Raw genomic sequence first — 27,026 nt, forward strand, 5'->3', positions numbered from 1 at the left:
GCGACAGGCGCAGTCCGTGCGTGATTAAGTAGAAAATGAGCGGTTTCCTCGGGCGCGAGGTCCTATAGGAAAAATCAATTAATAACGGATCCTTACTGCGGGCCCATATTATTATATATAATAACAATAATAATAATAGTGAAAGATATGACTAAAAAACAAAAAAAAAAAAATGTATTTAGTAATAATATGACTAGTGACTATGCGGCGGCGGTGGCGGTGACGGCGACGACGCTATACTTAAACGCGCGTGTATAATGCAATAAGCGACGTAGAAAATTCAATTTTCGACGGGAGGACGGGAGGAAAACCGTCAGCCGAAAAAATTAAAACAAAAAAACTGATCATGGACCGCGGCGGTATTCTCGTCGTCGCGGCTACCGAGTTCGTCGGGATAATAAACGTGGCTTCCATAATATTATATCTATAGCAGGTTATCTGCTTATAGTAATGTAAATTGTATAGAACTACGTAGACTACGGGGCCGTAACGATGAACATACGGTATACATATCGATAATCAGTCGGCGTACGACCGAGGTCGACCCATCACCGTCGTTTCACTGCAGGGAAAAGGTCGTCTTAAGAGTGTGTGTGTCGGTATATACACGCTGCTCGTTCTAGGTGACGTTTAGACGGAGGAACAAACCTCAAAAATAACGTTCACATTGCAGCGCTGTGGGGGTTACAGATAGGTCGAATGCGATAAATATAATATTACGATAGTCTAAACGAATCACGTGTCTTAAAATATAATATAATGTATCATATCATATAGATCTTGTGAATTTTACTGTTTTAAGCCTTCAGATGATAACGCGAAGCACAGCAACACGATACCGACGGTCTGGTGATTTTGAATGCAATAATCAGAAATTCAACATGTGCACCGACACATTTTTCGACCACCGTGTTAAATTAGTACCTAACGAAATATTTTAATTATTCAAGAATATAAAATATATTGGTAACCACTAGAACACTATAGGCAAAAATATGCTGAAATATAAATTTGTGTTGTGAAACACATAGTATAGGTACGTTTTATATGTGGAATGGTCCTATAGAGATATAGATGTAGTGAAATTAACAGAAATCAATCGTTCTTATTTTCTCGAGCTTATCTCAAACTCAAACACATCTCACTATTTATATTGATTCAACTGCGGCTGTATAAGTAGAATTTAATTAATTATCGTTAAATGTTTTGTCGGTGATAAGACTATAATACAGAGCAGATGAGTAGCTCTAATTAACTGTTTTTTTTACCAGTCCGGGAGTGTAAGCGATTGATTAAAATATTATGACCGCAAATAGTTTTATAAAACGTCGTCATGCTAAAAAAACGGTATGTGTTTTTACTGCGATGTTTGAATGGAGTGATGATAAAAAAAAATGACTGAATAAATCATTTGCACTTTTTTCCTTTTTGCAAGTATTTAACCTTTTACGAGATCGTTTGCCCGTATGTGATATATACATCGTTCGGTAACAGCCGTAAAATATAAATATTTATCCTTTCGTCATAATATGAACGAACTTTCGAATGTAATAACACAAGACGTCATAACGTAATGTATTATATAAATTATAGTTTTACTCGCATATTATAATATATTATAATTTATAATACATACCTATACGTACTATTAGTATACGATGTAGATACTAAATGGTTAGCATTGTAGCTTAATCAGTGGCGCAATTACAAATGTTGTATGGAAAGGGATATGCATATTTTATAACCAATGCTGGGGCTCTGCCTCACCAACCCCCTCTCCTACACCACTTTTTGGCCTTTAAACTAATTGTTGTTCAACATAATGTATTTTAAAAAAAGAGAGTAAGTGGAAAATGATAGAGAGTCAAGTACTTAATGGATGTGTTAAATTTGATTTCAATTAAATAAAATGTTCTCTACGAAAAACGATTCTGAGCGCAAATGGCCTGTCAGCATATATAATATTACGAAGTATATTTTTTTTGATATTGTTGTGATTGAAGTAATTGCATCCGAATTTGAACATAAAATGTCAGTCAAAAAGAACTGTGTTAGTATATTTTTAATAGGTATTGTTTTAGTCAAAGTGTGTCAGTGTCAACTATTTATGAGAAACTTTGTTTGAAATTTTCAATCCCTAGCTATAAAATGAACATTTCATAATAACAACTTATGGGAAACCTTATATTCAATTGTTGACATTTTATGGACATTTAAAAAAAAAAGTGAGTCGTCGCGAGACACCTGATAGGTTTGAAATATTGAAATTATTTTGTGTAGAAAATATGCATGACGATTTAAAAGATGGATTATTAGAGAGAATAAACATGGCATAATCCAAAACAAAATATTCAGATTATTTTAAGAAAAATTATTCTTAATTTATAGATGCATTAGATATTTCAGCGTGGTGCAAGCCTGGTGACGTCGATACGCCAACAGCTGGTCAACCCACCACATTAGGTGTTTGACATAAAAAAAAACTAAAAAAATTGAAAATACAAATGTCTATAAAAAAACTCAAAACGAGTCATAAATCATAATATTTAAAAATGTTATCATGTGTAGAAAATGATAAAATAAACATTTATTGAACATTTTTTGTTAGGATTAGGTTGGTAGCAGGTTGGTGACATTAAAAACAATTTCGTTATCAATTTGACTTTTTCTTTATGTGCATTTTCTACAACAGATGAATTAAAATTAAAGTACATGATTTGTAAAAAAGGGTCATGGGGATATATTCTCCCTATGTCTATGCCCCCGATGTCTTTAACTGGTGATGTTTAAAATAGAATATACATTGGTACCTATAATATATGTAATATGTAAACCCCTACTTAGATTCGGGAAATATTATATTTGTTTCACTGACATTTTAACACAACTGAATGTACCTACCTCATCCACTTTATAGTATACCTACATTATAATAATAATTAATAAAAAATAATTATTATTGATATTTTTTTATTCATGTCTAAACAGGCGATCGATACATACAAGTGAAGAGATATCACAACATATTTATAAGATTAACACCAAATATATTGTGGTGAAACATACAAATCAGTAATGGCCGCATATTATTATATTAAACTAGATAAAGAAATATTTACGGTCTAGTTGAGACTTGAGACACTACACAATTATAGTAAAAATCAATTTGAATGGATTTAGCGAGGAATCGAATCATTTTTGTGTATAATCTGACTGTGATCATAGGACCTATGACGTAGTTGCACCTATGATAGGGTGAGAATAGGGGCATGAAAGGACAATGATTTTTGGAGAATCGAGCAAGTATGAGGAAATATATTCCGAATAGGATAAGAGTCATGATGACATAATATAGCACAATAAATATAATATATTATTTGAGTTTATGGCCATCACAGACAAATTCACAGTGCAACGATACGATGCATGTCGCGAGTGTCACATTATATTTATACCGTTATCAATAATTATTTGCGTATAAGAATTTTGTCGGCTTCGATTCGTGTGCTTGCAGTTACGTATACACGAAATGCGCTCTGCACAAAAAACGACCTCCCTCGCTGGCGGGATTTTTCCACCCGGGACCTCACCCCCCGATCTACGGGAATTTTTGCGGCCTCCTCCTCTCGCCTGCACCGAAGTTTTCCAATTAAAAGCCATTACTGCAGCGAAAAGTTAAAAGGCGCTCGCGCCTGTTTTTCAATCAGCCGAACAACTCGGCAAAAACCGATATGCTCTGCTATGCCGCGGGGCATTCACGCACACAAATAATAACCGACCGCGGAGACGACGCCGCGAGTATGGAACGATGAGGTAAGGGGGGCAGGGCAGGGCAGGGCGCCACCGCCGTCTCCTCCATCCCTTGTACCCTTTCACGCAGGGTATAAAAATAAGAGTGGTGAAAAAAAAAATACGAAAAAAAAATACGAACCATTATAGTGTGTAACGAAAGGATCTCAATATCCACTCTCTCTAAAAAGTGGGTTTCTTATTGAAATCAAACAGTCGATTGATAACGGCGTGGCGGCGGGGCTCGCATGATTAATGGTCGTTCCGCGGTCGGGGTGATGGCGGCGAGCTCGCCCGCCGAAAGTCTCTGGCGATGCAAAAAAGGAAACACGAAAATAGGTTTTTCGCGATTCGAATGAAAACACAAACGTCAGAACGACTCTAAGCCATACAGTTTTAAATGCAAAAGCAATTTCGGCGGACGAAATAAAATAATAATAATAGTGTAAAAATGTTATACATGCGTGCGAAAATCACGTCAGACTTTCACCACAATTTCTATACGTGGCGGTCATGCCGAAAACCGTATATTTTGGGTATTATAATAATAATATTTTATAGGTAATGGTTATTTAATTATAATAACAGGACTAAACGTTAACGCGTTATAATTGTACACATAATAATATTTTGTTTAGCAATCAAATCCGCCGGAAGTCCAGAATACTTTGGAACTTTATATATATATATTTATATAAGACCTACGCTTTGCAGTACGCGCCCTCGATGTGCACTGCAGCAACAGCGTGAAGGGGTGTGGAAGTCATACACCAACGCAATTTAAAGTTGTCAGTTACTGTCTCCCTCTTCTTTCCCTCTGAAATCGTCGTTGTAGACGGTTAATTTTTGGATGGTCGGGGAAATGTTGACAAACGATTTTTCCGCCGCGGACGACAATAATTAATATAACACTGCTTCAGCAGCCACTGTACACCGAAAAATTGGAAAATAGTTCTCGCGACTTCCATCCGCACTGGAGTTGAAAAAATAAAAACAATTTTAAGTGCTAAGACCCATTAATATTGTCATAAATACATCGAAAATTCTCTTTTAACACTACTGCAGCGACATGTTAATCGCATTATATACTGCCGTGTACACTTTACGTGATACGCTGTACTAAACGGCCTTTTGAAAAATAATGTATTCACACACACACACACACACACACACACACACATACACTCGTGAATGAATAAATCTATAATTTTCTGAAATCCAAATAACATATTAATCGATAACTATATGATAATAGTTATTATCATTGCACACCAGAGATTACTTTACTTATGGTTTTACTTTGAACGTTAGAATCGATGTCTTTGTAAAAACATAGGTAACGGCACAAACCGTAACGGAATCTATAATATATACTTACGTCAATGACGTCTGCTGCAGGTGGGTGTCTGGCCGTACGCATTTTATAATGGGTACCTACTTATATAAATAGGTACAGCGTAGGTCTTTGGAAACTGGTAGTATCGAAGCACCGAGATTACGTCGTTACGCAATAATAATATGTGTACGTTTTTTTCTGTCCTTTTATTGAATAGGCTCACGTTTATTTTTAGTCTCGTCTCAAAATTTGAATAACACGTGGCCGTGAACACGGGTCGCCGTCGCATTTAAATGAATAATTTACAGTGGCTATCGGATTATTCCGAAATAGAAAAATTGCACCACAATACATTCGGTCGACGGACCAAGGTCTGGATTATGCGTATCGCGAGCTGTATACCTATATAGTATATAGTATATTATAGCATATAGTATATAGTATAATAATAGTGCGTTGTTCGAGTGGTATGAGTGTATGGCCGCCTGGAAGCGAGCCGCTCCGTACCTATTGCATGCATTTGCTTCGTACAGTATTGTTTTGTTATCGTATTGTGTTAAAAAAATTATATTATTCTCACAACCAGCTGTGCAGCGATTAGGTAGTGACCGCGGGGCGAACGATTCACCAAACAAGGGCTCCATGCAAGAAGTCGATATAGAAAACATGAGATTTCTAACCTAGATGCTTGTACTTTCATAATAATATATTTTAGTTGATCCAAATAAAATAAACTTAAAAGAAGAATTTTTTTTAATTTTGTGAGCCGTTGTCAGTTTATCTTGCATATCTGCCCCCTTTTGGATTATTTTTGTCATTTTAAATATAATACTACGAAGCAAAGAAAGTATATACAGCTATAATAATATAAAGTTAATAACGTGGTCTGAGAACAGTAAAAAATGCATGTCCCCTAATGCGTCCTTAAAAGCTGAGCACGCCACTGCTGCACTCCAGTACTCCACATCATATTAATGAATAATATCAAAGTATGTTTTAGAAAGAAATTATTTAGAATTTGTGAACCGTATAAAATATGCACCGTCGGAAAGACAACTATTCACAGGAGCTCGGTATTTCACAAAATACTTCAGGTCAGATCGAGACGAAACCTCGATTGCTGCAGCTGACGATGCGTAAATGTATAGCTGATTTTCAATTTAAAAGTTGAAAAGTTTATACTGTACCATGTATTTTATTTTATATTATTTTCACTATTAATCTAAATTTTTCTAAATTTTTTAATTCGTTATCAGTTATTACTATTAGTAATACTTATCACTAACGGGAATTATGTATATTCGATTAAACACAAAATAGTTTTTAACTCCGATAGCAATACGAACACAATCTATACAATATATAGATAATATATATGTATAGATATAATACCTATTATACCAATTAGGTATATGCTTTCACTAATTTATTCAACCATATACACATATAATGTAAAACACGTGCATGTATACCTATCCATACACATGCGTTATACTAATCACCATCACGATAGGTTAGGTTAGGTTAGGTTAGTAAAGTACATATAACCTGTAAAGCAACATTCTCAACACACATAATAATATTAGATGATATGAACAACAACAATAATCAGTTGTTTTCGTTAATTATTACATCTGTTCGACGTATAAGTTGTTGTGTTTGTTTTTAATTGAATCGCTTCAGCTATATTATGCTCATCGTCGACGTTTGCACGCATGAGCAGATAAACTGACAATAACTTGTGTGTGCCTACACGGCTACACATAAGGAACAAGCTCGAAAGTCTCGCAAGTATGCCATAGTGTGTACCTATATTTAATGTACGTTCGAGGTGTGACCGAGTAAATGACTAATGACTATTACCGAAAACGATAAAAAATAAAGTCGATGTTAATGTGTGGTGTAGTCAACTTAACGTACACGCGAGTGACGAAGGGAATAACGGCGTCGTCGTCATCGTCGTTCCCTGCGAAAGTTATATATATGTATATGGTAAAACCTCCTATCCCATACGATTTTGATATACATGATTACAAGCCTATACACATAATACCAATAATATAATATAGCTACTTAATTATATTATGAAGACTTGTGATTAAACGCCGTTCGTTCGTTGCAGCACTGCGCCCCTCAAAAAAGTCAATTACCGACACTGTAATAATAATATGTAGTCGTTATTATTACTAACGGCAACAGTGCTGAAAAGCAGCTATAACCTATTAAAATATAAATCGAGAATCGGGGAAAAAAATAACACGCACACTATGTTTATTTCATTATTTTTTTTTATTTTTTATTTACTTTTTATTATTATCATCGTTTGGATTCTTACAGAGAATTTTCAAAACACACCGTAACATCTTTTAACATATTATTATCTATTTACAATGGAAAAAAAAATTAAAAATTAAAACAGGCATATAATTTTTGTATAGTATATAATATATATATATTCATATTATAATATTAAATATAGTAATTAAAAAAAAATCCTTGTTTCCTCCTCACGGTATTCGTGTGCAAGTCTGTGAAAATATTTGTATATACTCGTATTTTATAATAAACCTTGTAGATAAACTATACGAGTTAAAAATGTAATGTATATTATGTACAAATTATTATCATTGAAACATATTTTTTGTTTTGATTATAATAATTTATTTATGCTCTCGATCGATACTCTAATGATTCGAGACAAAAAAAATATATCATGAGTGACAGCAACATGACAAGACTAAGAATTATAAATTAATATATTAATATTTTTTTTTACTTTACAGTATACACTATGATATAATCGTCTTTCTACATTTAGTTTACATTTTTTTTTATTTTTACAACAAAAATCAAACAATAAATATTGCACTTTTATAATAGTTAAATAGTTTTCAAACATAGAACTTCGTCATCGACATAGCAAAAAAATAAAAATAAAAAAAACCCGGGAAACTGTTCGTGATTTAAAAAAAAAATAGGATAATAAAATAATTAAAGAAAGAACAATAAAATAAGAAAACAAAATTATAAAAAAAACAACTAGGTATTTTAATGTTTAAATATCTTGTTCTTAGAAACTAAAACATAATAATGATAATAATAATATAATAATAATAATAATAATAATAATAAAATAAAGAAAAATCACAGACTCTGGGTTAACACATTTACAGAAAATAGTTACAGCGTAATTTATAATATATTTTATACCTTTTTATATTATTTAAGTATATCCATATATTGTATAGAATATTTACATTTTGTAGTTTCATATATTATAATGAATAATTTACAATAAAACCGTATATAGTAAAAGTACTAATAATATAAGCACGATAGTACGTGTGCGACGACGTATAAGTATAATATAATATGATATATTATAACGATTTTAAAATTACATTGTACATTTTTTTCTCAGTTCCATGAAAACCGGTTTGAGTGTATAATAGTAAAACATTGCGCACATTAATAAGTTATATTATAATATTATATTATAGTAGGTAGTGCCGATGAGTTCGTTTCCGTTACAACTCGGCCTAAAAGCGTGTGACATTTTATACGTGCGGATTGTATCTCCCCCCCACCGCCCACGTTCCACGGTCCTTCATCGTCGAGATCGACGGCCAAAAATAAAATTGTGACAACAGAAAGTCGTATAGGCGAGAAAGTCTCGCGCCATCGATTTTACTGGAGATCATGGGAGTCGTTAACAAAAAAGCTTTTTCGAATATTTTGAAGATTTCCAATCGTCGACGAAAACCGTCGAAATCGATCGCGTTCGCCTAAAATAATCATCGCACGAAAAAATGTGCACATAATATTTTGATGCAGTGATTTGTGCGCTCCGCATAATGTACGATCTCGATTGCCTCCTCCTGCTTTATTGTTATTATAGCCTCTCCTTTCCACAAACTATTAATTAGTACGACGTATTATACTAGTATAATAGGTGTATCTCCCATATAAAAGCGCCTAAACGCTATTCTCGCCTACACCGGGGCACACGAACCGCCGGTGAGTTTTATACTGCATATAGTGCCACGTATTAAATATTATTTATTCTAGTTTGTTTATTTTTCGGTTTTCGCTCGAAGGTACACACTCAAATATTTACGTTCAAGGCACCCGGAAACAGCAGACGTTAGGCGAAGGGGTGTTTAGATGACGAATATTATACGAATCGAAAATCGTACTATACTGCTCGTATTTTAAATCGGTTTTGTAAATCTTTTATGGATGCGTGTAATTTATTGTTATATAGCATAAGACGATACATTTTAATATTATATTATACTTGTCCGGAGTCAACTATATAACACGAAATCGAACGAAAAGTGTCGAGAGAAATGTTTTTTTTTGATTTTTTTTTTTTTGTTTTTTAATACGACGTAGTGCATTCATTACATTTTATTATAATATTATATTATTTAAAAACACATTTGCACAATTATTACACGATACAACGTGTAGTGTTATATTGTTATGATGTCCAAGCGATAAAGTTAAATACAAATCGCAATAATAATTAATGAAATAAAATAGTATTCACCTATATAAAATATAAATATATAAATACATCATCATAATATTATATATTACTTTTTTTTTAATCGTTATTGATATTGTACACTATTTACACACATATATTATATACACATTACATCGTTACACTATTATGACGACCGATATGTGGAGTCGCGAATCTCACGCATACCTACCCGTCGTGTAACGTTCGCGACGCGTTTTCGCACGTCTTGCGAATTTTATTTTCAGATCGATTTTTGTTTTTTTTTTTCTTGTACGTATTATTAATTTAACGGTTGTCTTACCTATCGCGTGCTCGCCGCCAAGCGACGCCTCTGCCGCCGCTTTTGCCGCCGTCGACTTGGAGATCGACGGCTGAGACACGACGGCGGCCACGGCGCCGCCTAAACGGAACCGTTAAATTAATAATACGAATCTCAGGTGGTGAGGTGCGTGAAGGGGTACGGGGTGCCGTAGGGCTGGGCGGCCATGTGATAGTGGTACGGCACCATGTTCATGCTGGCCATCTTGTGCTCCTTTTTCCACTTCATCCGCCTGTTCTGGAACCATATCTTTATCTGCCTCTCGGTCAGGCACAGCGCGTGCGCGATCTCGATCCTCCGCCGCCTGGTCAGGTACCGGTTGAAGTGGAACTCCTTCTCCAGCTCCAGCGTCTGGTAACGGGTGTACGACGTGCGCTGCCGTTTCGTCTCACCGTTGGCGTTCACCGTACCTGCAAGCATCCAAGGCAAAAAGCATGAGTATACATCAATCACTATCGTGTGATAGTAATTATCGCGACGACCATGACGATAACAGGTGATTAGGTAGCGATGTGTGTGCATAGGGTGTCTGATGGTATTATTAGTACATACTGTCTATAGTGAAGACGCGATAAATTATAAACGACGCGAAGGGTATAGATGATAGGCCGCCGCCACATCAAATTTGGGACCGAGTACAGTAAATGTTTTTGCGGGGCCCTGTGTACAAAACTTCTAATAAAATACAACCCGTTACAAGGGTACCCCATACACGAAAACAACAAAATGACTTGATATATAATGACAAACATTTATGTCATCAAATATTATTCAGTATAAAATAAGCATTCCTTTCAACATTTTAAAAATTACAAATTGATTTCAATGGAACCCCAAAATAGCTGGGCTCCTGTTCTCCAGGTCCCACTGCCCCCCCCCTTCTGAGGGCCCTGGTTATAGGTTTATAAGTATATATTATATTGTGATATCATTGATTTTTAAATATACTACTAGTATTTACCAACAATTGTATGTACATAATATAGAAATATGTATAAAATCGTCATATATATTATAATATATGATATCCTCAACTCATAAGTTCCAGTTGAACAAAATGAGTTGTGAAAGTATTTTTGTCATAATATCTATACATACTTACTATTATAGTATAGTTGTTAAATATTAATGGAAAATGAAGTTGAGAGTTATATTACGTATAGTGTTATTGTTTTAGGTCTAGTATGTTTAGAACAAGAATAACAATTTTCGGAACATCGTTTCATTTAAAAATAATTTTAATTTTTAATTCAGTTGCAGCATCGTTGATTTTACTTTTGTAGTTTTAGTTTTTCGGTGTATTCGATTAATTCAAATACATTTTCTATTAGAATATAATTGACACTGTCGTATTAATCATGGGGGCATAGGCGTGTTTTTCGAAGGTACATACAATATAATATGTTTAGATTTGAATATTTGTTTTCACAAATTATTGAAATGGAAATCCAACAGAATATATATACGGGTAAAAACGAAAGGACGATTATGGGATGCAGCAGCATCCAGGATTAGGAATGAAGAATATTTATGATTATTAATATAATATATACCTATACATATAGGAGTATCGCGTATAAATATAATGCGTGTGGACATATTTAAATTTACGAGTGCGCAAATTGTAAGGTTCGTCCGTTAACAAGTAGCTAAATGCAGCATATACGACATGTACACATACACATAATAATAACATGTATATTTATACATGTAGATTATATAGGTATACCAGCTACAGTGTTATTGTGTGAAATTTTTTACTGAAGTACAACACAGAAGTCGTTACTGTATAATAATGTGTATGCATATATATGTATATGGTCAGTATATAATTTGTGTATATCATCGAGTATATAAATGGACACACGCACATACATATTGAGCGAGCAAACAATACGACGTAATTGACCGTTCGTCACTGATGCTCGAAACACAGCTCTCTCGTATGTACACTGTAATCGTTATATTCTCATATTTATGTGCATACAAATATATACATATATATATATTTAGTAAAAGACGTATATATATATATATAAATATGCCTATAAAATATACATAGGTTTACGCGCATAAAGGAATCGCTGAAAAGCGAGCGGGGCAGTGCAGTTGTTATAAATCTCTCGTATAATTAGACAACCTGTTAAACGGTCTAACGAGCATTTTTTCAACACGTCTCGTGACAACGTAGTTATATATTATCATACGTATAATAGCTAATGTGTATTACAATTATTATTATTATTACTATTATTGTAATACGTCAGAGGTGCAAGCGTTAATTGTTCAGAGAGCGCACGAGCGCCACGAAGTCTGCTGACATCTTTATTAATTATTACTATAGGTATACTATAATAATATACCTACACCTAATAATATAATTACAATATACTCTTGTATTATCGATGGTACAAAAATAATGATTTGAACAAAAGTGGAAAAAAATCGATGGTCGTAACTACTGTTGCAGCATAGTTACACGACGGAAGAAAAACACCGGATATCCTTTTGTCTTTCCTTATCCTGTATGTACGTATATATAGAGTGTACCAATATATAATTTTAAATCAGCTGTTAATATCGCTGTATACGATCCGATTTACTGTTGTCAGCGTCACACTCGAAAAACGTTTAATCCCCCAGTCATCGTCTAGACCGTGTACCGCCGTAGCCGGAATTAGCAGGAGGGATGCAGAGGACGGGGGGGGGGGTCGCTTTGGAGTAGACATTCCGAGACAAATTTCGTGTACTTACACGACACGGGTATGTCTTTTTTTGTTTTCCATGCGTGTATTATACTTGTCGGCGGTGACGTGTATATGACACGCGCATTCAGAGGTTGCCAAAAACACGAAATGAAAAAATAGTCAAAAACGTGCGATAACACGCAAATCTGCCTCCTTCTGCCTCTCGCTGACTAACACGTTCGACATTATTATAGTAACAAGCTACAGCGCATATACCTAGGGGAGGATGATACAAGTAAAGCTGTTACGGGGTCTGAAGTATCCCCCCCCCCTTGCATACTGTTTCAGAGGATATCTATCGTCGATGGTTAATCCACAAAAATGTGTAATACTTTACAGTATCTATAACAGTATATATTGTACGATAATATTACGTTTTTATGATTTGTAAAGCTATATTTTTTACCCCCTCACCTATTTTTCATTTCTGTATAGCCACCATACGTCCCTGCACGACTGAACTCAAAGTCGGACGACGGTCGATTTGGGCACCAATTATTCCAGCGGTTCGAGGTTCTTGTTTATGTTTTTCACGCGTCGCGTCGTCGGGACTCGGTTGTCACCGCGGCAGACGACGCGTCTAAAACGGTGACAGATCCGCCTGCGGTACGAGACATGTCGGTAATGACGTCGTCGTCATCGTCGCCGTCGTCGAGTGGGCGCGTAGTAATTATTATTATTATTATACGATTTTTTTTTTTAAATTGTCATGTATATATATATTTTTTGTTCGGGAAAACGTCAAAACCGCCGACGAATTTTCTCCCCGCGAACAGACATTTCGACGACTAGCGGTGACGATAATAATAATAATCAGACAAATTAACCGTTGACGTGTATCGTCGGCTCCGTGTTTTATTTTAGACTTTTCATATCTTATAATATTATTCATGTATAAATATACATATATATAAATTTCCATCCGCCGTAGAAGTTTATTATTATTTCAAATTTCGTTATAAGGACAGCGTAGATCGGTGATACGATTCGTCTCGATCGCTGCAAGGACAAAGAATAACTGGCCTTAAATTTTTTGTCATATTTATACATACCACGTGACCACGTAGTCACAATGTCTGAGTGAATATCACATTACATCCTATCATCACATTTCTGATCATCATAATGTATAAGAATTCATCTATTATGAGATACCTATACATGTCTATTAGGACACTAAATATTATGTACTCTCTGGTCTCGACATTTTCATTTTCCGATTATATAATATAAACACAAAACCGATGATCTTTCTTTGTACGAGTACTGCGGTTGGAATTCAAAAAATATCTTACATAGATTGCATATTATGCGCTACTCGTGTAACTATATACATTAAAGGCGCGATGCAGTTGCACTAACTGTATAGACGTAGACCGTTTCCGTCAGTCTTTTGAAGAGTGACATTTTTTTAGTTGATTTCGATGTAGTATTGGTGTAAGATAATAGAGATCTAGATTTTCGCTGTTGATAATAACTGATCGCAAACATCATATTATACACTGCGCGCATATATGATAGTCGGTAAAAATCTTGTCGAAACTTTTTTCTCGATGGAGCCCATTAACAATTATTATTACCGACGTTGTCGTCTGTTTGAAATATTACGACTAAAATACAATAAAAATGATTAATTTTTGTTTGTTGGGTTTTATTTTTTATACCTACTATAAAACTATATAGTCTATAACGACGTGCTGACAAAAGCTCACTTACGATCGTTTTACAGCTCACACACTCACGGAGATTTATTTCGATTACGTTTGCCAATTTATTTTCCAGTTTACATATACACATTATAGGTACCTAATAATATATTATATAAATTAAGCAGTTCTTTGTGGTTTTATATCTACACGTTTTTATGGTATACATAGTAGGCATAATCACATACGTTTACTTCACTGTGGTCATTTCGTATTATACCTATATCTATTATTTCGCCCTTGAATATTGAGAACATGACCAAACGCATGTAGTATATACATGTACGATAGACATAATGATATTATTATATGGTCTATCGACCCGTCTCGTAAGTTATTTTTTTTATACAATAACAAGGATTTAATAAGACAATATATAAATATGATAATATGTTTATCACAAATAAGTATTTTTTTTAATGTTATAGGTAAAGGCAGGTTATAGGCTTAGAAATAAATAACCACTCGTATTTAAAAAATGTGACGTAAAAAATCTATACAACCTACAACAGTAAATAGTTTTCTCTGCGGAAATCGTCTGCAGCAAATGACATTCAAATAGTCTTAAGACCTTGATTATTTTATTTAAAATATCAAGAGGTCAATTTGAAATTTTAAAAGGTCGTTTTTTAACACATGCACATTGCACACTGTTCAAATATTTTAATAAGACTAATTTTAGCAAACGCTCGTTCGTATAATTTAAATCGGCTGTAATTCTTTGAAAATAAAAAATGATTAATTTAAAGATCATTACTCATTAGTACACACTGTCATAAATAAATACTATATTCGTTATTTTGATTATTTTGTTTTTTTAAAGTATCACAGTTTTTTGGTGAATTTAATCAAAAATACTCATCAATCGAAATAATGATTATCTAGGTATTATAGGTATAACATAAAATGATACTTATAGATTTATTGTAACAACAAGAATGAAAAATTATAACTTATAATAGAGTCGGTGATAAATATGATTACATCATATTCCCTATCTGTTTAGAATCTTTTTTTTACACCTCCAAAGTATAGACTATTTGAGTGAATAGTTTCAAAAATAGTATCATGTAATATATAATAAACGCACGTGTGTGCTATTCAATTAGTATTTTATTTATTTCATAACGTTACGATGGCATATAATAATAATTATTGACAACAATTAAATAAGTTCTACGCAATATATATTATAATATTATCTTAATATCATTGCAGGTCATGAATATTCGAGTATAGGTTACCTACCTATTTATAAACTAATTTAAGAATTAAATACAAAAATTAAAAAGTAAAATAGAATCGAAAGTTTTTATAGTATTGTCCGATAGTGGATTGGTGGGGGTAGTATAATAGTGTGGGGACGAGAAATTCAGCCATTTTTCCGTCAGTCGAGCAGTCATAATACAGACGAGGTAGGTATACCGTATTCATTGTATTAGATTATTTTGTGTGGAAGGATCCCATCGAATGACTTGACGTTTTCGACGATGACCGTGCGACTTTGATTCCGACCAACCGTTTCGCCGCAGCCGTCGCCATGACCGACCCAGCGATGTATTCAACGAGTTAATATTACATACCAAGGTGTTGGTATACGTTGTACTCGAAATATGAACCAGCCCCTGTATCTATATATGTGACTAACGAACCGGTGTCTACAGATGATAATATGATTTTGTTTCACGAAGGCCGGGCAACGAGTACTTCGTAATAATATATAAAACACACACATAAAGGTGCAGCTAAAATATTGTGTGTGTGTACAACAATTGTGTTATTGGTACGTGTGATGTGCTCGGCGGAAATGGAAAACCGCGACCTGCGAAAGACCCCGGTTATACTCGCGTAGGCTTTCGGAAGAGGAGCTGTATGGTTTGGGGGGGGGGGGGGGGGGTGAGGTCGGAAAAAAGAAACGTTCGAGAAGAACACTTCGGCAACGGTGCAATAATGCGTTGTACCTATATCTATATATTTTATGCTCTGCAACAGTATATATACGCGAGGTAAGTGAAAACGATTTGAGTGACGGGCCGACCCGCGAGCGTATATAAACCCGAGTGCGTGGCGTACACACGCGCGTTGAAAAGAGAGTCCCGGACAGTTATAAATGGCCAGACTGCGGCGTTACGCGCACTCACCCCTTCGCTGTCCCTCCCCGTCAAAAAAAAAAAAAACAGTCGAAATAACCTCCGAGTGTGAGTTGGCTGGTTTCAAAATTGTGTTTATTGAAACCGAGTATACGCATACGCGCCTAGCTGTATTATATGCGTGTGCGCGACAACCGTCCTCGGGCGTATGCGAGCGAGAACAAGCAATAATAACATACGAAAAAAACCCCTTTAAGCGAAATATTCACCTAAGCGAACCTAACCCAACCTACTACGCTTGTACGTCACAAGGAAAACAGAGTGGCCTGGGGGTAGCGATATACGATGTATAATACAGGTTATAGCTGGTAAACGCGAGTAAATTTAAGAGCAGGAGATTTTTGAAACAAATTGAATCGGATGGAGAGTCAGAATTTTTTCCACACACACATATATATAATGACATTTCGACCGTAATAGTATATATATACCCTTAAGGATATACCCCATACACCTATACTATATAATATTATGACGTGCAGCAGTCTAGATCCTTGGAGCTCGACAGCGGCGTAATTGAATGCGACGCCGCTGGCGCACTGCGCGGACGCGGTCCGAGAAACCGCGGTACAAATCGTTCGCGTAATGTTCTACCGCTGTTGGGGTGGAATGGTGGGCCGTCACGTTTCAAACGGCAAATTATATCGCGGTTATGACACATGTGGGAAAGACGCCACCACCACCACCACTACCACCTACCGGTCAGAGAAACGTCGCGCGCGTATATATATATATATAATATATATCCATCAGTTAGGCGATGGAAAGGGGTGTATTGTAAGGATGTGTTTTTATAATGGCTCAGGATCGCTCGCGCTCGAGAGGGCGAGTGTGTGTGTGTGTGTGCGGTTCACCCTGTCACAAAAAGCGGGAATAGTGTACACGTAGGTAAAATGTGTATAAAACTAATTGCGCGGGGCGGAAGACCGGACATAGTGTATATCTATACGTACTATATGTAGGTACCTACGCGGAAGTTTTCCTCCGAGACATTCGAACGCGAATCGTGATAGTTTCTACTGCGGTACAATACACAGTATATAGACAGTGCAGTGTATTGTGAATATGACCACGGGACACGAGTAAGTCTATACGTACAATAGTAACAAACAAATATAAATTATTGTCGTTTGTAAATGACATTAGTGTAGTCCATTAAAATAACAGTGGCGAGACTCATTCACGTGTATAATATTAGCACATTATGCTTAAATATGTATAGGAGGTACCTGAACGAAAAAAACAACAACGGGTCATTAAAAAAAATAATGCTTTGATACACTCACGACGAGCGTGTACGCGAAATCATATGTGCATATAATATACTAAGCGCCAGATTAAAAATGGTTAAAAATAAACGATTCACCCGAACTTATTGCCAAGTGCTCCCACATCTATGGAAGTGACCAAGCTCATGAGAGTATATATATATATATATACACACACATACATATATACATGTATCATAATGTAATAATAATAATATTATAATATACTTTAAAATGCGCGTACCGTATCCAAACTCGATTTAAACGCAATTTGTTAACGTTGCCAAAACAAAATAAAATAAATAGTTTTGTTCACTCGCATAGTTATTGCGTCTATCTCTGTGTATATAGTCTGTTCGAATAGTGTGCACTGTATTTCCCGTAATACCTCTATATTATATATATTAAATGGATTCTTATAATTTAAATAATTATATATCTATAGGTAAAAATTGTCCGATTAAAGCTATAACCATTGAAAATCCAGTATAGAATCACTAAAAAAATTGTTAATTTCCTCAAATTAAACAAATTTGTTTTAAAATTTATAAAAAATCAAAAATTGACCTTTAATGTACAATCAACGTCCAATTTGCTACCGGATAAAGAGCATGCAGAGGTCCTAAGATTACTTCTACTGTAGGTATACCCCAAACATTTTCATAGAGATATAATAAATATAAAAAAAACCTGTTTCTATATAATTTATTTTAACGGAAAAATTTGCACATTATAATATATCATAGAGGTACAACTATACAAAAATATTGTTACTGAATCATAATTAATTGTAATTACATTATGATTATGATTATATATTTATCTATTTAGGACACAACCGTCTTGTCGATAACATATTAAAAATAATTAATTATCGTTGGTGTTTTTAAATGTCCCCAAATTTATTACACAATTTACATATAATATAATACACAAGCCACGAAGTGTTAAAACAAATTAAATAAACGTGTCAATTACTTTTGTATTGCATAATAAAATATACAGATTGCTAACATAATTGTAGGTATTTATGTTTTATTAATTTAATTTTTTTTATTTCTTGTCACAATGTTATTAAGCAATAAGTAATAATTGTTAGTATTTATTCGTTGTTACAAATATTGTACAGCCGATAATAATATACACCATATATGCATCCGGTGACTCATCACAAATTGATAAAAAATAATTCTGGACCCCTTTTTTACTTTATATGATTTTGTCGGTCATAGGAATAATATGTAAGGATGTAACTCGATAACATCGAAAGGTTATTTTACATTAATATTCATTATAATTTACAAGCAATTTAATTGGTTTCTAACTCACATTTCCAAACATAAGATTTTCAAATTGATATTTATGTTATTACCTAAATCAAAAAGTTTTTATTAGAAATTTGACTTTCATCACAATACTATTGAAATATTCTTTTATATTTTTTATGAAGACATAACTTATTATATGAATAAATAGAGTACACACTAACTGTTACAAATAATATTTTATTGGCAAAATGATTAATTAGTCAAGTGTATTTTATCTTATAATTTGTAATTTTATTAGCTTTCATCAAAATGGTATTACAGATTAAAATAATTGTAAGAAGTATTTAAATTTACATTGTCTATTATAGAAATAATTTATTGTTTTATTTTTCCAAACCATTACAATCGTGATTGTTTCATCTTTACTATAAAGTATTCTACCATTTTTTAATACTTCCGATATTTTTCCAAGTAAGCACTTATTATTTTTTTTGAACAAAAGTGCACAATACTATTATGTAGTTATACGAATTAGTTTCTCTAAATCGATATCCTGAAACTGACCATGTGTATTTTATATTTTACAGATGGTTAATCGTTATTAAGAGGGGGGGGGGTAGAGTGTTGGTTGGGTCACAGATATAATTAAAATTTCATTTTTCCTTAAAACGTATGCGAATAAATTTACAAAAATTGATCAACTAAATAAGTTAACTGAGTTCGAGTATGTTTTTTGATAAGAAGCCATATGATTCGTTTTATTTTTTCCAACACAGCAATATTTTTAAGTCAACCCACTCAGGCAGCGAGATTCGAACTATACCGAATCAGTAAGGTTAGAAACCCAGGCAAGACCAGTAAGCACCGTATGACGAGTTATATTTCATATTCGTGAACCACTTGCACTGCATTTATTATTATATGTCAAAAAAAAAAAAAAAAACACGAGAGTATTCGTATTTAGTATACCCATTGGACGAAACACCACTGGATATGATAATACAATTTATGACGTGCAGCATATACCTAACCCATTGGGGTGCGAACTGCAAAGACTCTTGGACAACGGCCAAACGAGCGTGGTTCATGGTGTACGGATTGCGGGCGGCGATGACGGCGATCAGGCCGAGTGATTTCGTCAACCCAACAACAATAATATTGTGTTTTTCGTAGGCTCGGAAGGAATTCGATGTAGGAAAAAACATTGCATATTCGACGCGTTTAAAAATATCATCATGTAGACTGCAGGAAAATTACGTCAAAACGAAAATAGATTTTGAATGTATTTCGTCAAAAATAATGTGTACAATTTAAATACAATAATAATAAATAACATTTTATATTCTATGATTCTGGGGCTCGATATTAAACGAACAAGTGGACATAACCTTGTACGAGCTCACTTGTACCTGTGAGTACGAATATTGTATTGCATACATGATGAGTTTGTTGAAATCAATAAATCATATAGTTTGCAAAATCTATAGTTTTCCGGTACACACGGAAACTCGTCCACTTTTTAATATAACCAAACAGTACGACGTCACAAATTGTATAAAATAAGTCTTAGCGAATCGTCGTGCAGCAAGAATAACATGCATTTATATTATATTATTATACTATATTATTATGGTAATATTCTAGAAAACAACTTGGTACGCGTTTAACTCCATAGTCACCCCCCCTCTACCATCACCACCACCGTAGACATCATAAATCGGTGCGATGCAGCAATTATTATGAATAAATTATGTGACGCGATCGCTACAGTTCATAGCGTTGTGCATTATCGGTGTTTTGTCTCATCACGTCATAAATGTTACTATATGTTATTATATTGAACAGCGTATATTATGTACGTGACCGAGTCAGAACGTGTATATTATAATATAATGATAAATTAAATATAATACCATCTCAACGATAACCTGTAGCTGTATGATAAGTCCGGTGACAGAACAGCGCCGAGAAGTGTGTGTGTGTGTATGTGTGTAATGACTCAGACCAGAGAATACGATTCTACTTATAAGTCACTTCGTAGTGATAAGACTATATAAAACGTGTACACTATACATATATATATAATACATTAATACACACATTTTTGAGATTGGTTTCGAAACTTCTCGTCTTCTCGTTATATAGAGTACAACAAGCCATTATAACAAGAAATAAATTGTGCAACAGTTATTAAAATATTATATTAGAACTTTATTTCTATACGCGTCAGCCATTATGCGAATTAGATGACTCGATCGTCACTTATAATATCGTCGTAGTGATAAACACATTATTATCATATGGTGTAGTAAAATCATATAACTACTCGTCTCGGTCCAAATAAATTATGGTGACGTGATGTTCAGTTGAGTTTTCATCTATACATGTATTATAATATTATTGTGGATGTATGAAAACTACTTATTTGGCTAAATCACCTTTTTATACCGATTATATTTGAAATCATTCGACTAACAACACCATACATAACAAAATAATGTATGATATTGTCAGCGTCCGTCATAATTCTTTCACGCACCGTTTTCCATCGAAATAAAATTATAATTGTAAATATTGTAAAATCTAAGCCCGAACGGCGAGAACAGTCGACCGAAATCCACAGCCGCTTACAATAATATAATAAGTGCGTCCGTCCGGATTATATGAATAATGTGACTACGCAGCGCTACACGAAACCACACGCAATAAATCACCTTCAACCGACTCGGACGACTGTCCATATACGTACCTATACCTCGGTGTATATACATATCACATTTTGTAATATATACAGCCCGCAGTACCTATATATACCTATGACGACGACGACGACGATGGTTTAAGGATAAACACAATATCCGATAGACGAGACAGACGGACGGACGGACGTACGGACAGACACAAACTGTAATATTAATATGTAAAAAGAGAGAGTGAGATAAGAAATAAAAACCAGAATTTTTCGTCGAGTATAGGTACCAGCTACGACGTCTCACGACGAGCATTCAAATGATACTGTCGACATATACACATATTATATATAGGTACGAGACGATACCCGTGAACAAAAAAATACATATTATTATTATACATATATAACTAGCTGAATTACTCGGCTTTGGCAGTGTGTATTTTTGTTTTTTTCATATTTACAATATATCTCTATAACTTGTCGGAACAATTCTTATCTACATGAAGGACAAAAATGATAAGTTGCAGGTAGCTAAAAGACCGCGGGCAGCCGTGCCGCACAATACAAATACAATTGTTATTTACTACACTAAAAAGAAACATTTTTGAAAATCCTTTCTAAGTGCGCTGTGAAAATATGAGAAGAACCTCTATTCCAAATTTCATGTTCGTACGTTGGGTAGTTTTTTAGTTACAGGGACTAAGTGGTATTTGTATTTTATATGTATAGATTTTCTGTTTAATATAATATTTTAAGGTGTATACAATATATGTCATGGAGTTATTCGTCATCGCAATCGCATACATTATTATTGTACAATGATTGGCGAACGTTTGTGCGACACGACCCCCGAACGCCCGGAGGAGCGTTACCGCGCGGTAATTACCGCGATCGCGCCACCGGTCGTACCGGTTTGTTCCGTGCGGTACGCCCGTAAATCGCCACACGCAAGTCATTCCGCATAGTTCACCGCTGCACCCTTTGAAGAGAGCGAACGCTGCACACACACAACAAATCATAGTTTAATATTATATTATACTATTTTAATAATATTATAATAAATTTTTCGAGAACGAAAACACCATCTTATGTGTATATAATAGGTAGCTATTTATTTATTATTATTCGCGACTACCAGTTGCTTCTACAGCTTATCATATCATACATTATTATGATATTATTATCTATGCACACCGCCGTGGAGTGTGTTTTAAATCAATTTTCGACGTTCGAACGACATAAACAAACAAAAATAAAAGGCTAAACACTCTTGTTGTGTTTCGGAAGCACGTATATACATATATAATACACTGTATATACATATATAATACACTGTATATACATATATAATACACTGTATATACGATGGGTATGTATATATATACATATGTATATAGGGGAGAAATAAAATACACATGCACGACGAGAAAAACCACCGGCGGTGGCGGCGGCCCAAAAGAAATTTATGGCGTTTAGATTGGGTGCCCGGGATTCCTCGACTGTCACTCGCTAGCCGGAGATATCTCAGTCGTTGTATGTTTATACATTATATTATTATATACGCGAGAGCGCCCGAATAAGTGTGTGTGTGCGTGTGTGCGCTACGGCGGTCGGCCGCCGCGGGGTGGGCAAAGGAAATTTACCGTTTTCTTACGTGCGTACACCGCGTATATCGTATACCTATATACACGTATACCTTGTACACAAACACACCCCCAGTTAGCATTGCGCCCACCCGCCCGCGGTGGTCAAAGCGCGGTGCAAAAAACGCGCATAATAAAGAATAAGTGCCGCCGCCTTGGCCTGCAGCAGCTATCTCGACGCGTTCGAACACGTATATAGATACCGCGGGCGGCGCCCTCCTCCCACGGGGTGTTGCTCTCGCGCGGCTAATAGACCTCGGACTTTTTTTTTTTTTTTTACTGATAAAACACCATGGGAATTGGTTCGACCCGTTGTTTTTTGAGGGTCCCCCGCGCATGTGTATGTGTTTTTTTCAGGCCAAAGGGAAACGGTTTAATTGATACACACCCGGTGATCGTAAATCAAACGTGAGATTGCGTGCGTGGTGTATTATATACGTACGTGTGTACACTGTAAGGGACAAGCAGTAGTAAGCCTCCACCGAGTGCGTGGAGCATATGTATATACATATAAATAAATGTATAGGTATAAGGGTCACGGGCGGCGGGTCGGGATGTCAAACGATAAAAAACAAAACGAGACTGTGGCCGGAGAAAATTGATTTTTATTTCGCCTATTCTTTTATTATTCTTTGTTTTTTTTTATTCCGATACGGTTTTTCTAATTTCATATTTATATAATACCTATTCATATTGTTGGTTAATTATCCGTCTCGGCCCGTTATATTATAAACATATATAGCCGGTATACCTATATATTATATACGTAGGTAGTACTTAGGAACAATGGTGTACGCATTTTGTTCAAATCGTATTTTTTCGCAAACCACCCTTAGCCATGTATTTTAGGTTACGTATTGAAATCTATCATGAAACATTTACGAGTGTGCGAATATACACACACACGAATATTATATTACCTTATGCACAGCAAGTTTATCTATATAAAATATTGGAATTATATTTGGTATACACACAGAAGATTAATGGATAGATCTTTCAAAAATGAGTTGGCGGAGATTGTATCTTCTCGTCTACCGTAAAATATATAATTAACAATATTATAATGTAATATTATTATTGGTATCGATGTGATGAATAATAATAGTATGTATATATTTTATGCTATTCTTTCGCATGAACACGATGACGTGTGAAATTAAAATTTTTTTACAGAACCCAAATCTGTATTTTTATGAAAGTTAAAATAACGATACATCAATTTATAATAAATATAATATGTAGTCTCGGACTGCGCAGTTATTACATCTCAAAATATTGTGAAAAATCCAAATATTGTTCCCGTAGATTTTTTTTATAAATGTTATGCACTACTCGTTGTTTATGAGACGTTTTTATCGAACAAATGTCATCGTTTCTCTACTCATAGAATATGCAATATGTATATATTATTAAATCTGTTATCATCATAACGTTATGTGCTTTTATGCACCAACGTTTCATTTCTCTGATTATAAATCATGGTATAATTAAATGTTATAAAATATATGTAGGTATAAATAAAATCGTGTTGGTCTAATCCCCGTGGTTTTTGTAGCAATCCTTCACCGTGATTAAAAGTTAATAAATAAGCGAATTCATTCGGGCTGAAGCAAGTTTTCAACGAAATCGTAATTTAAAAACAGAAAAAAAACCAAACATCTAATTTATAATAATACTCACTGTCATATGACGAATTATATATTAAAATATGTAATATTATCATCATAATATATTTACATTATGTTATATAGCGATTGGCGAATGGCTCATGCGACAGACATTTTGTCCGGGTGGCGACGGTTTGCGTCGTCGACGACATTTTCTTCGTTATATTCGTCCGTCATCGTTCAACGCCCGTATACATATATAGAGTAATATATTATAATATTAGTATTTATCATATTATTATTGTACTGTAGGTATGTAGACAGACACATATTATCATAGTTTTTATCCCTCAAATGTTTTTTTGAGCTTTTTAAAAATGTTTCAGCTATAATATTATTTTATTCTATGACAACAATTTTTCCAAATATAAAACCATTTCCCAGTTAAAAGCCTAAATTATAAATGATACAACTAACAGTTTAATATAAAAGTTTGTCAAGTTGTATTTTATCAATGGAAACTTTTTTCCTTATTGAATATTGGATAAACTCATGCGTCATTATGTCAAATTTTTCCTAAAAATTATAAAAAATATTAATATACGTATTTGACGGTATACCTATATGTATGCGTATACATTTATAAATCATAAATACTTAACCATCCCTGGACACGTACCCTGTATCCCGCACAAACACATATTATCCATGATTGTACGTCACTATAATATAACCGCCGCTGCCCATTTACACATGGGTAGGTGCAATCGCGATGATAAAATTCGGTTCGAAGTTCGAACCTGTTTTCCCGTCATCATACTATACAACTATTAGTCGCAGAAACATAACACCATACAGCACACGGATAAGACATGCAGTAGGTACATAATATTATAATATACCTACACACGGCGTATTTTATACACATTTAAATAATCGTATATTATTATTATTTCGTGTGTTCTCTCGTATCGGTGGCTGACATATACTGTTGCACGCGGGGTGTGTGTAGTGGTACACATAATATTATAATAGTAGCTGGTTTAATACAGAGAGCGTGTACGCTATATGGCCCACGCCTGCGTTCGGCACATAAATCATTCTACAAAACACACTACTAACGCTTATTTAAAAAATAAAAATCTCTGAACGGTTTTATAATATATATTATAATATATATATATATATATATAAAAATATTAAAACAGAAGAAAAAAAAATACTTTGCCAGAACACTATGTACACACACATACACAAGCGCGCACACACACGCGCGCACATACTTGCACGCGCGCTAGCGGCAAACAAAGTTTTAATTATAACTTTCTTTTGTCGCCGCCGCCAAAAAGACAAAAATCCGTTGATTTCGTCGTTTATAGTACTTTATACGACATAAATCACGCGAACCAAACGCCGCCCAGGCGACAGCGTACACATCATATGTGCGTGTAGGTATATAATAAGTGTATTAGTGTATAAGGTAACGCTAAACTCGACGTCTCTACAACATACTACACTATCCATTTTAATAATAATAGTTATTATTATATGTATACCTAAATAATAGTAAAAGTACTTATCGAGCAAACCTCGCAGGGGCGAATATAATATTATTATTGATAGTAAATTATTGTAATTATTATTATTTTACTACAATAACTGTTGTGCACATTTTCTTTCCGTCGACGAGGACCGTACCGCCGCTGCAGGTGTGTTTTGTGTTTACGCGTTCGCATTTCCGTCTGGTTTGTGTACGGCGAGCTCGGCGTGTGCTTTTCATAATACACGAAACGATTTTCATCCTTGTTGTAAAAATAAACTTCTAGCCGCCACAATGCGATAAAAGCGAGCCAGTATAATGTTAAATCGGGGGTTGGGGATTAATAGTCAGATCAATATGTCCCTCGTGATTGAATGATATTACTGTTAGTCCGGACTGATACGCAGTTGAAAAAAGTTTTTTTTTA

General features: G+C 34.5%; 1 protein-coding gene across 1 annotated transcript in view; it reads right to left on the reverse strand.

The window, feature by feature from the left end:
* Window positions 1-9,703: 9,703 nt before the first annotated feature.
* LOC111028692 (homeotic protein Sex combs reduced) overlaps window positions 9,704-27,026 on the reverse strand; it is a 30,862-nt gene continuing 13,539 nt past the window's right edge. The window contains exon 2 of the mRNA XM_022307423.1: window positions 9,704-10,385. Coding sequence (XP_022163115.1) covers window positions 10,090-10,385 — 296 coding nt within the window. The 3' untranslated portion in view covers window positions 9,704-10,089. The remainder of the gene's footprint in view (window positions 10,386-27,026) is intronic.

The sequence above is a fragment of the Myzus persicae genome, unplaced genomic scaffold, assembly GCF_001856785.1.
Source record: "Myzus persicae strain clone G006 unplaced genomic scaffold, MPER_G0061.0, whole genome shotgun sequence".
Taxonomy (NCBI): domain Eukaryota; kingdom Metazoa; phylum Arthropoda; class Insecta; order Hemiptera; family Aphididae; genus Myzus; species Myzus persicae.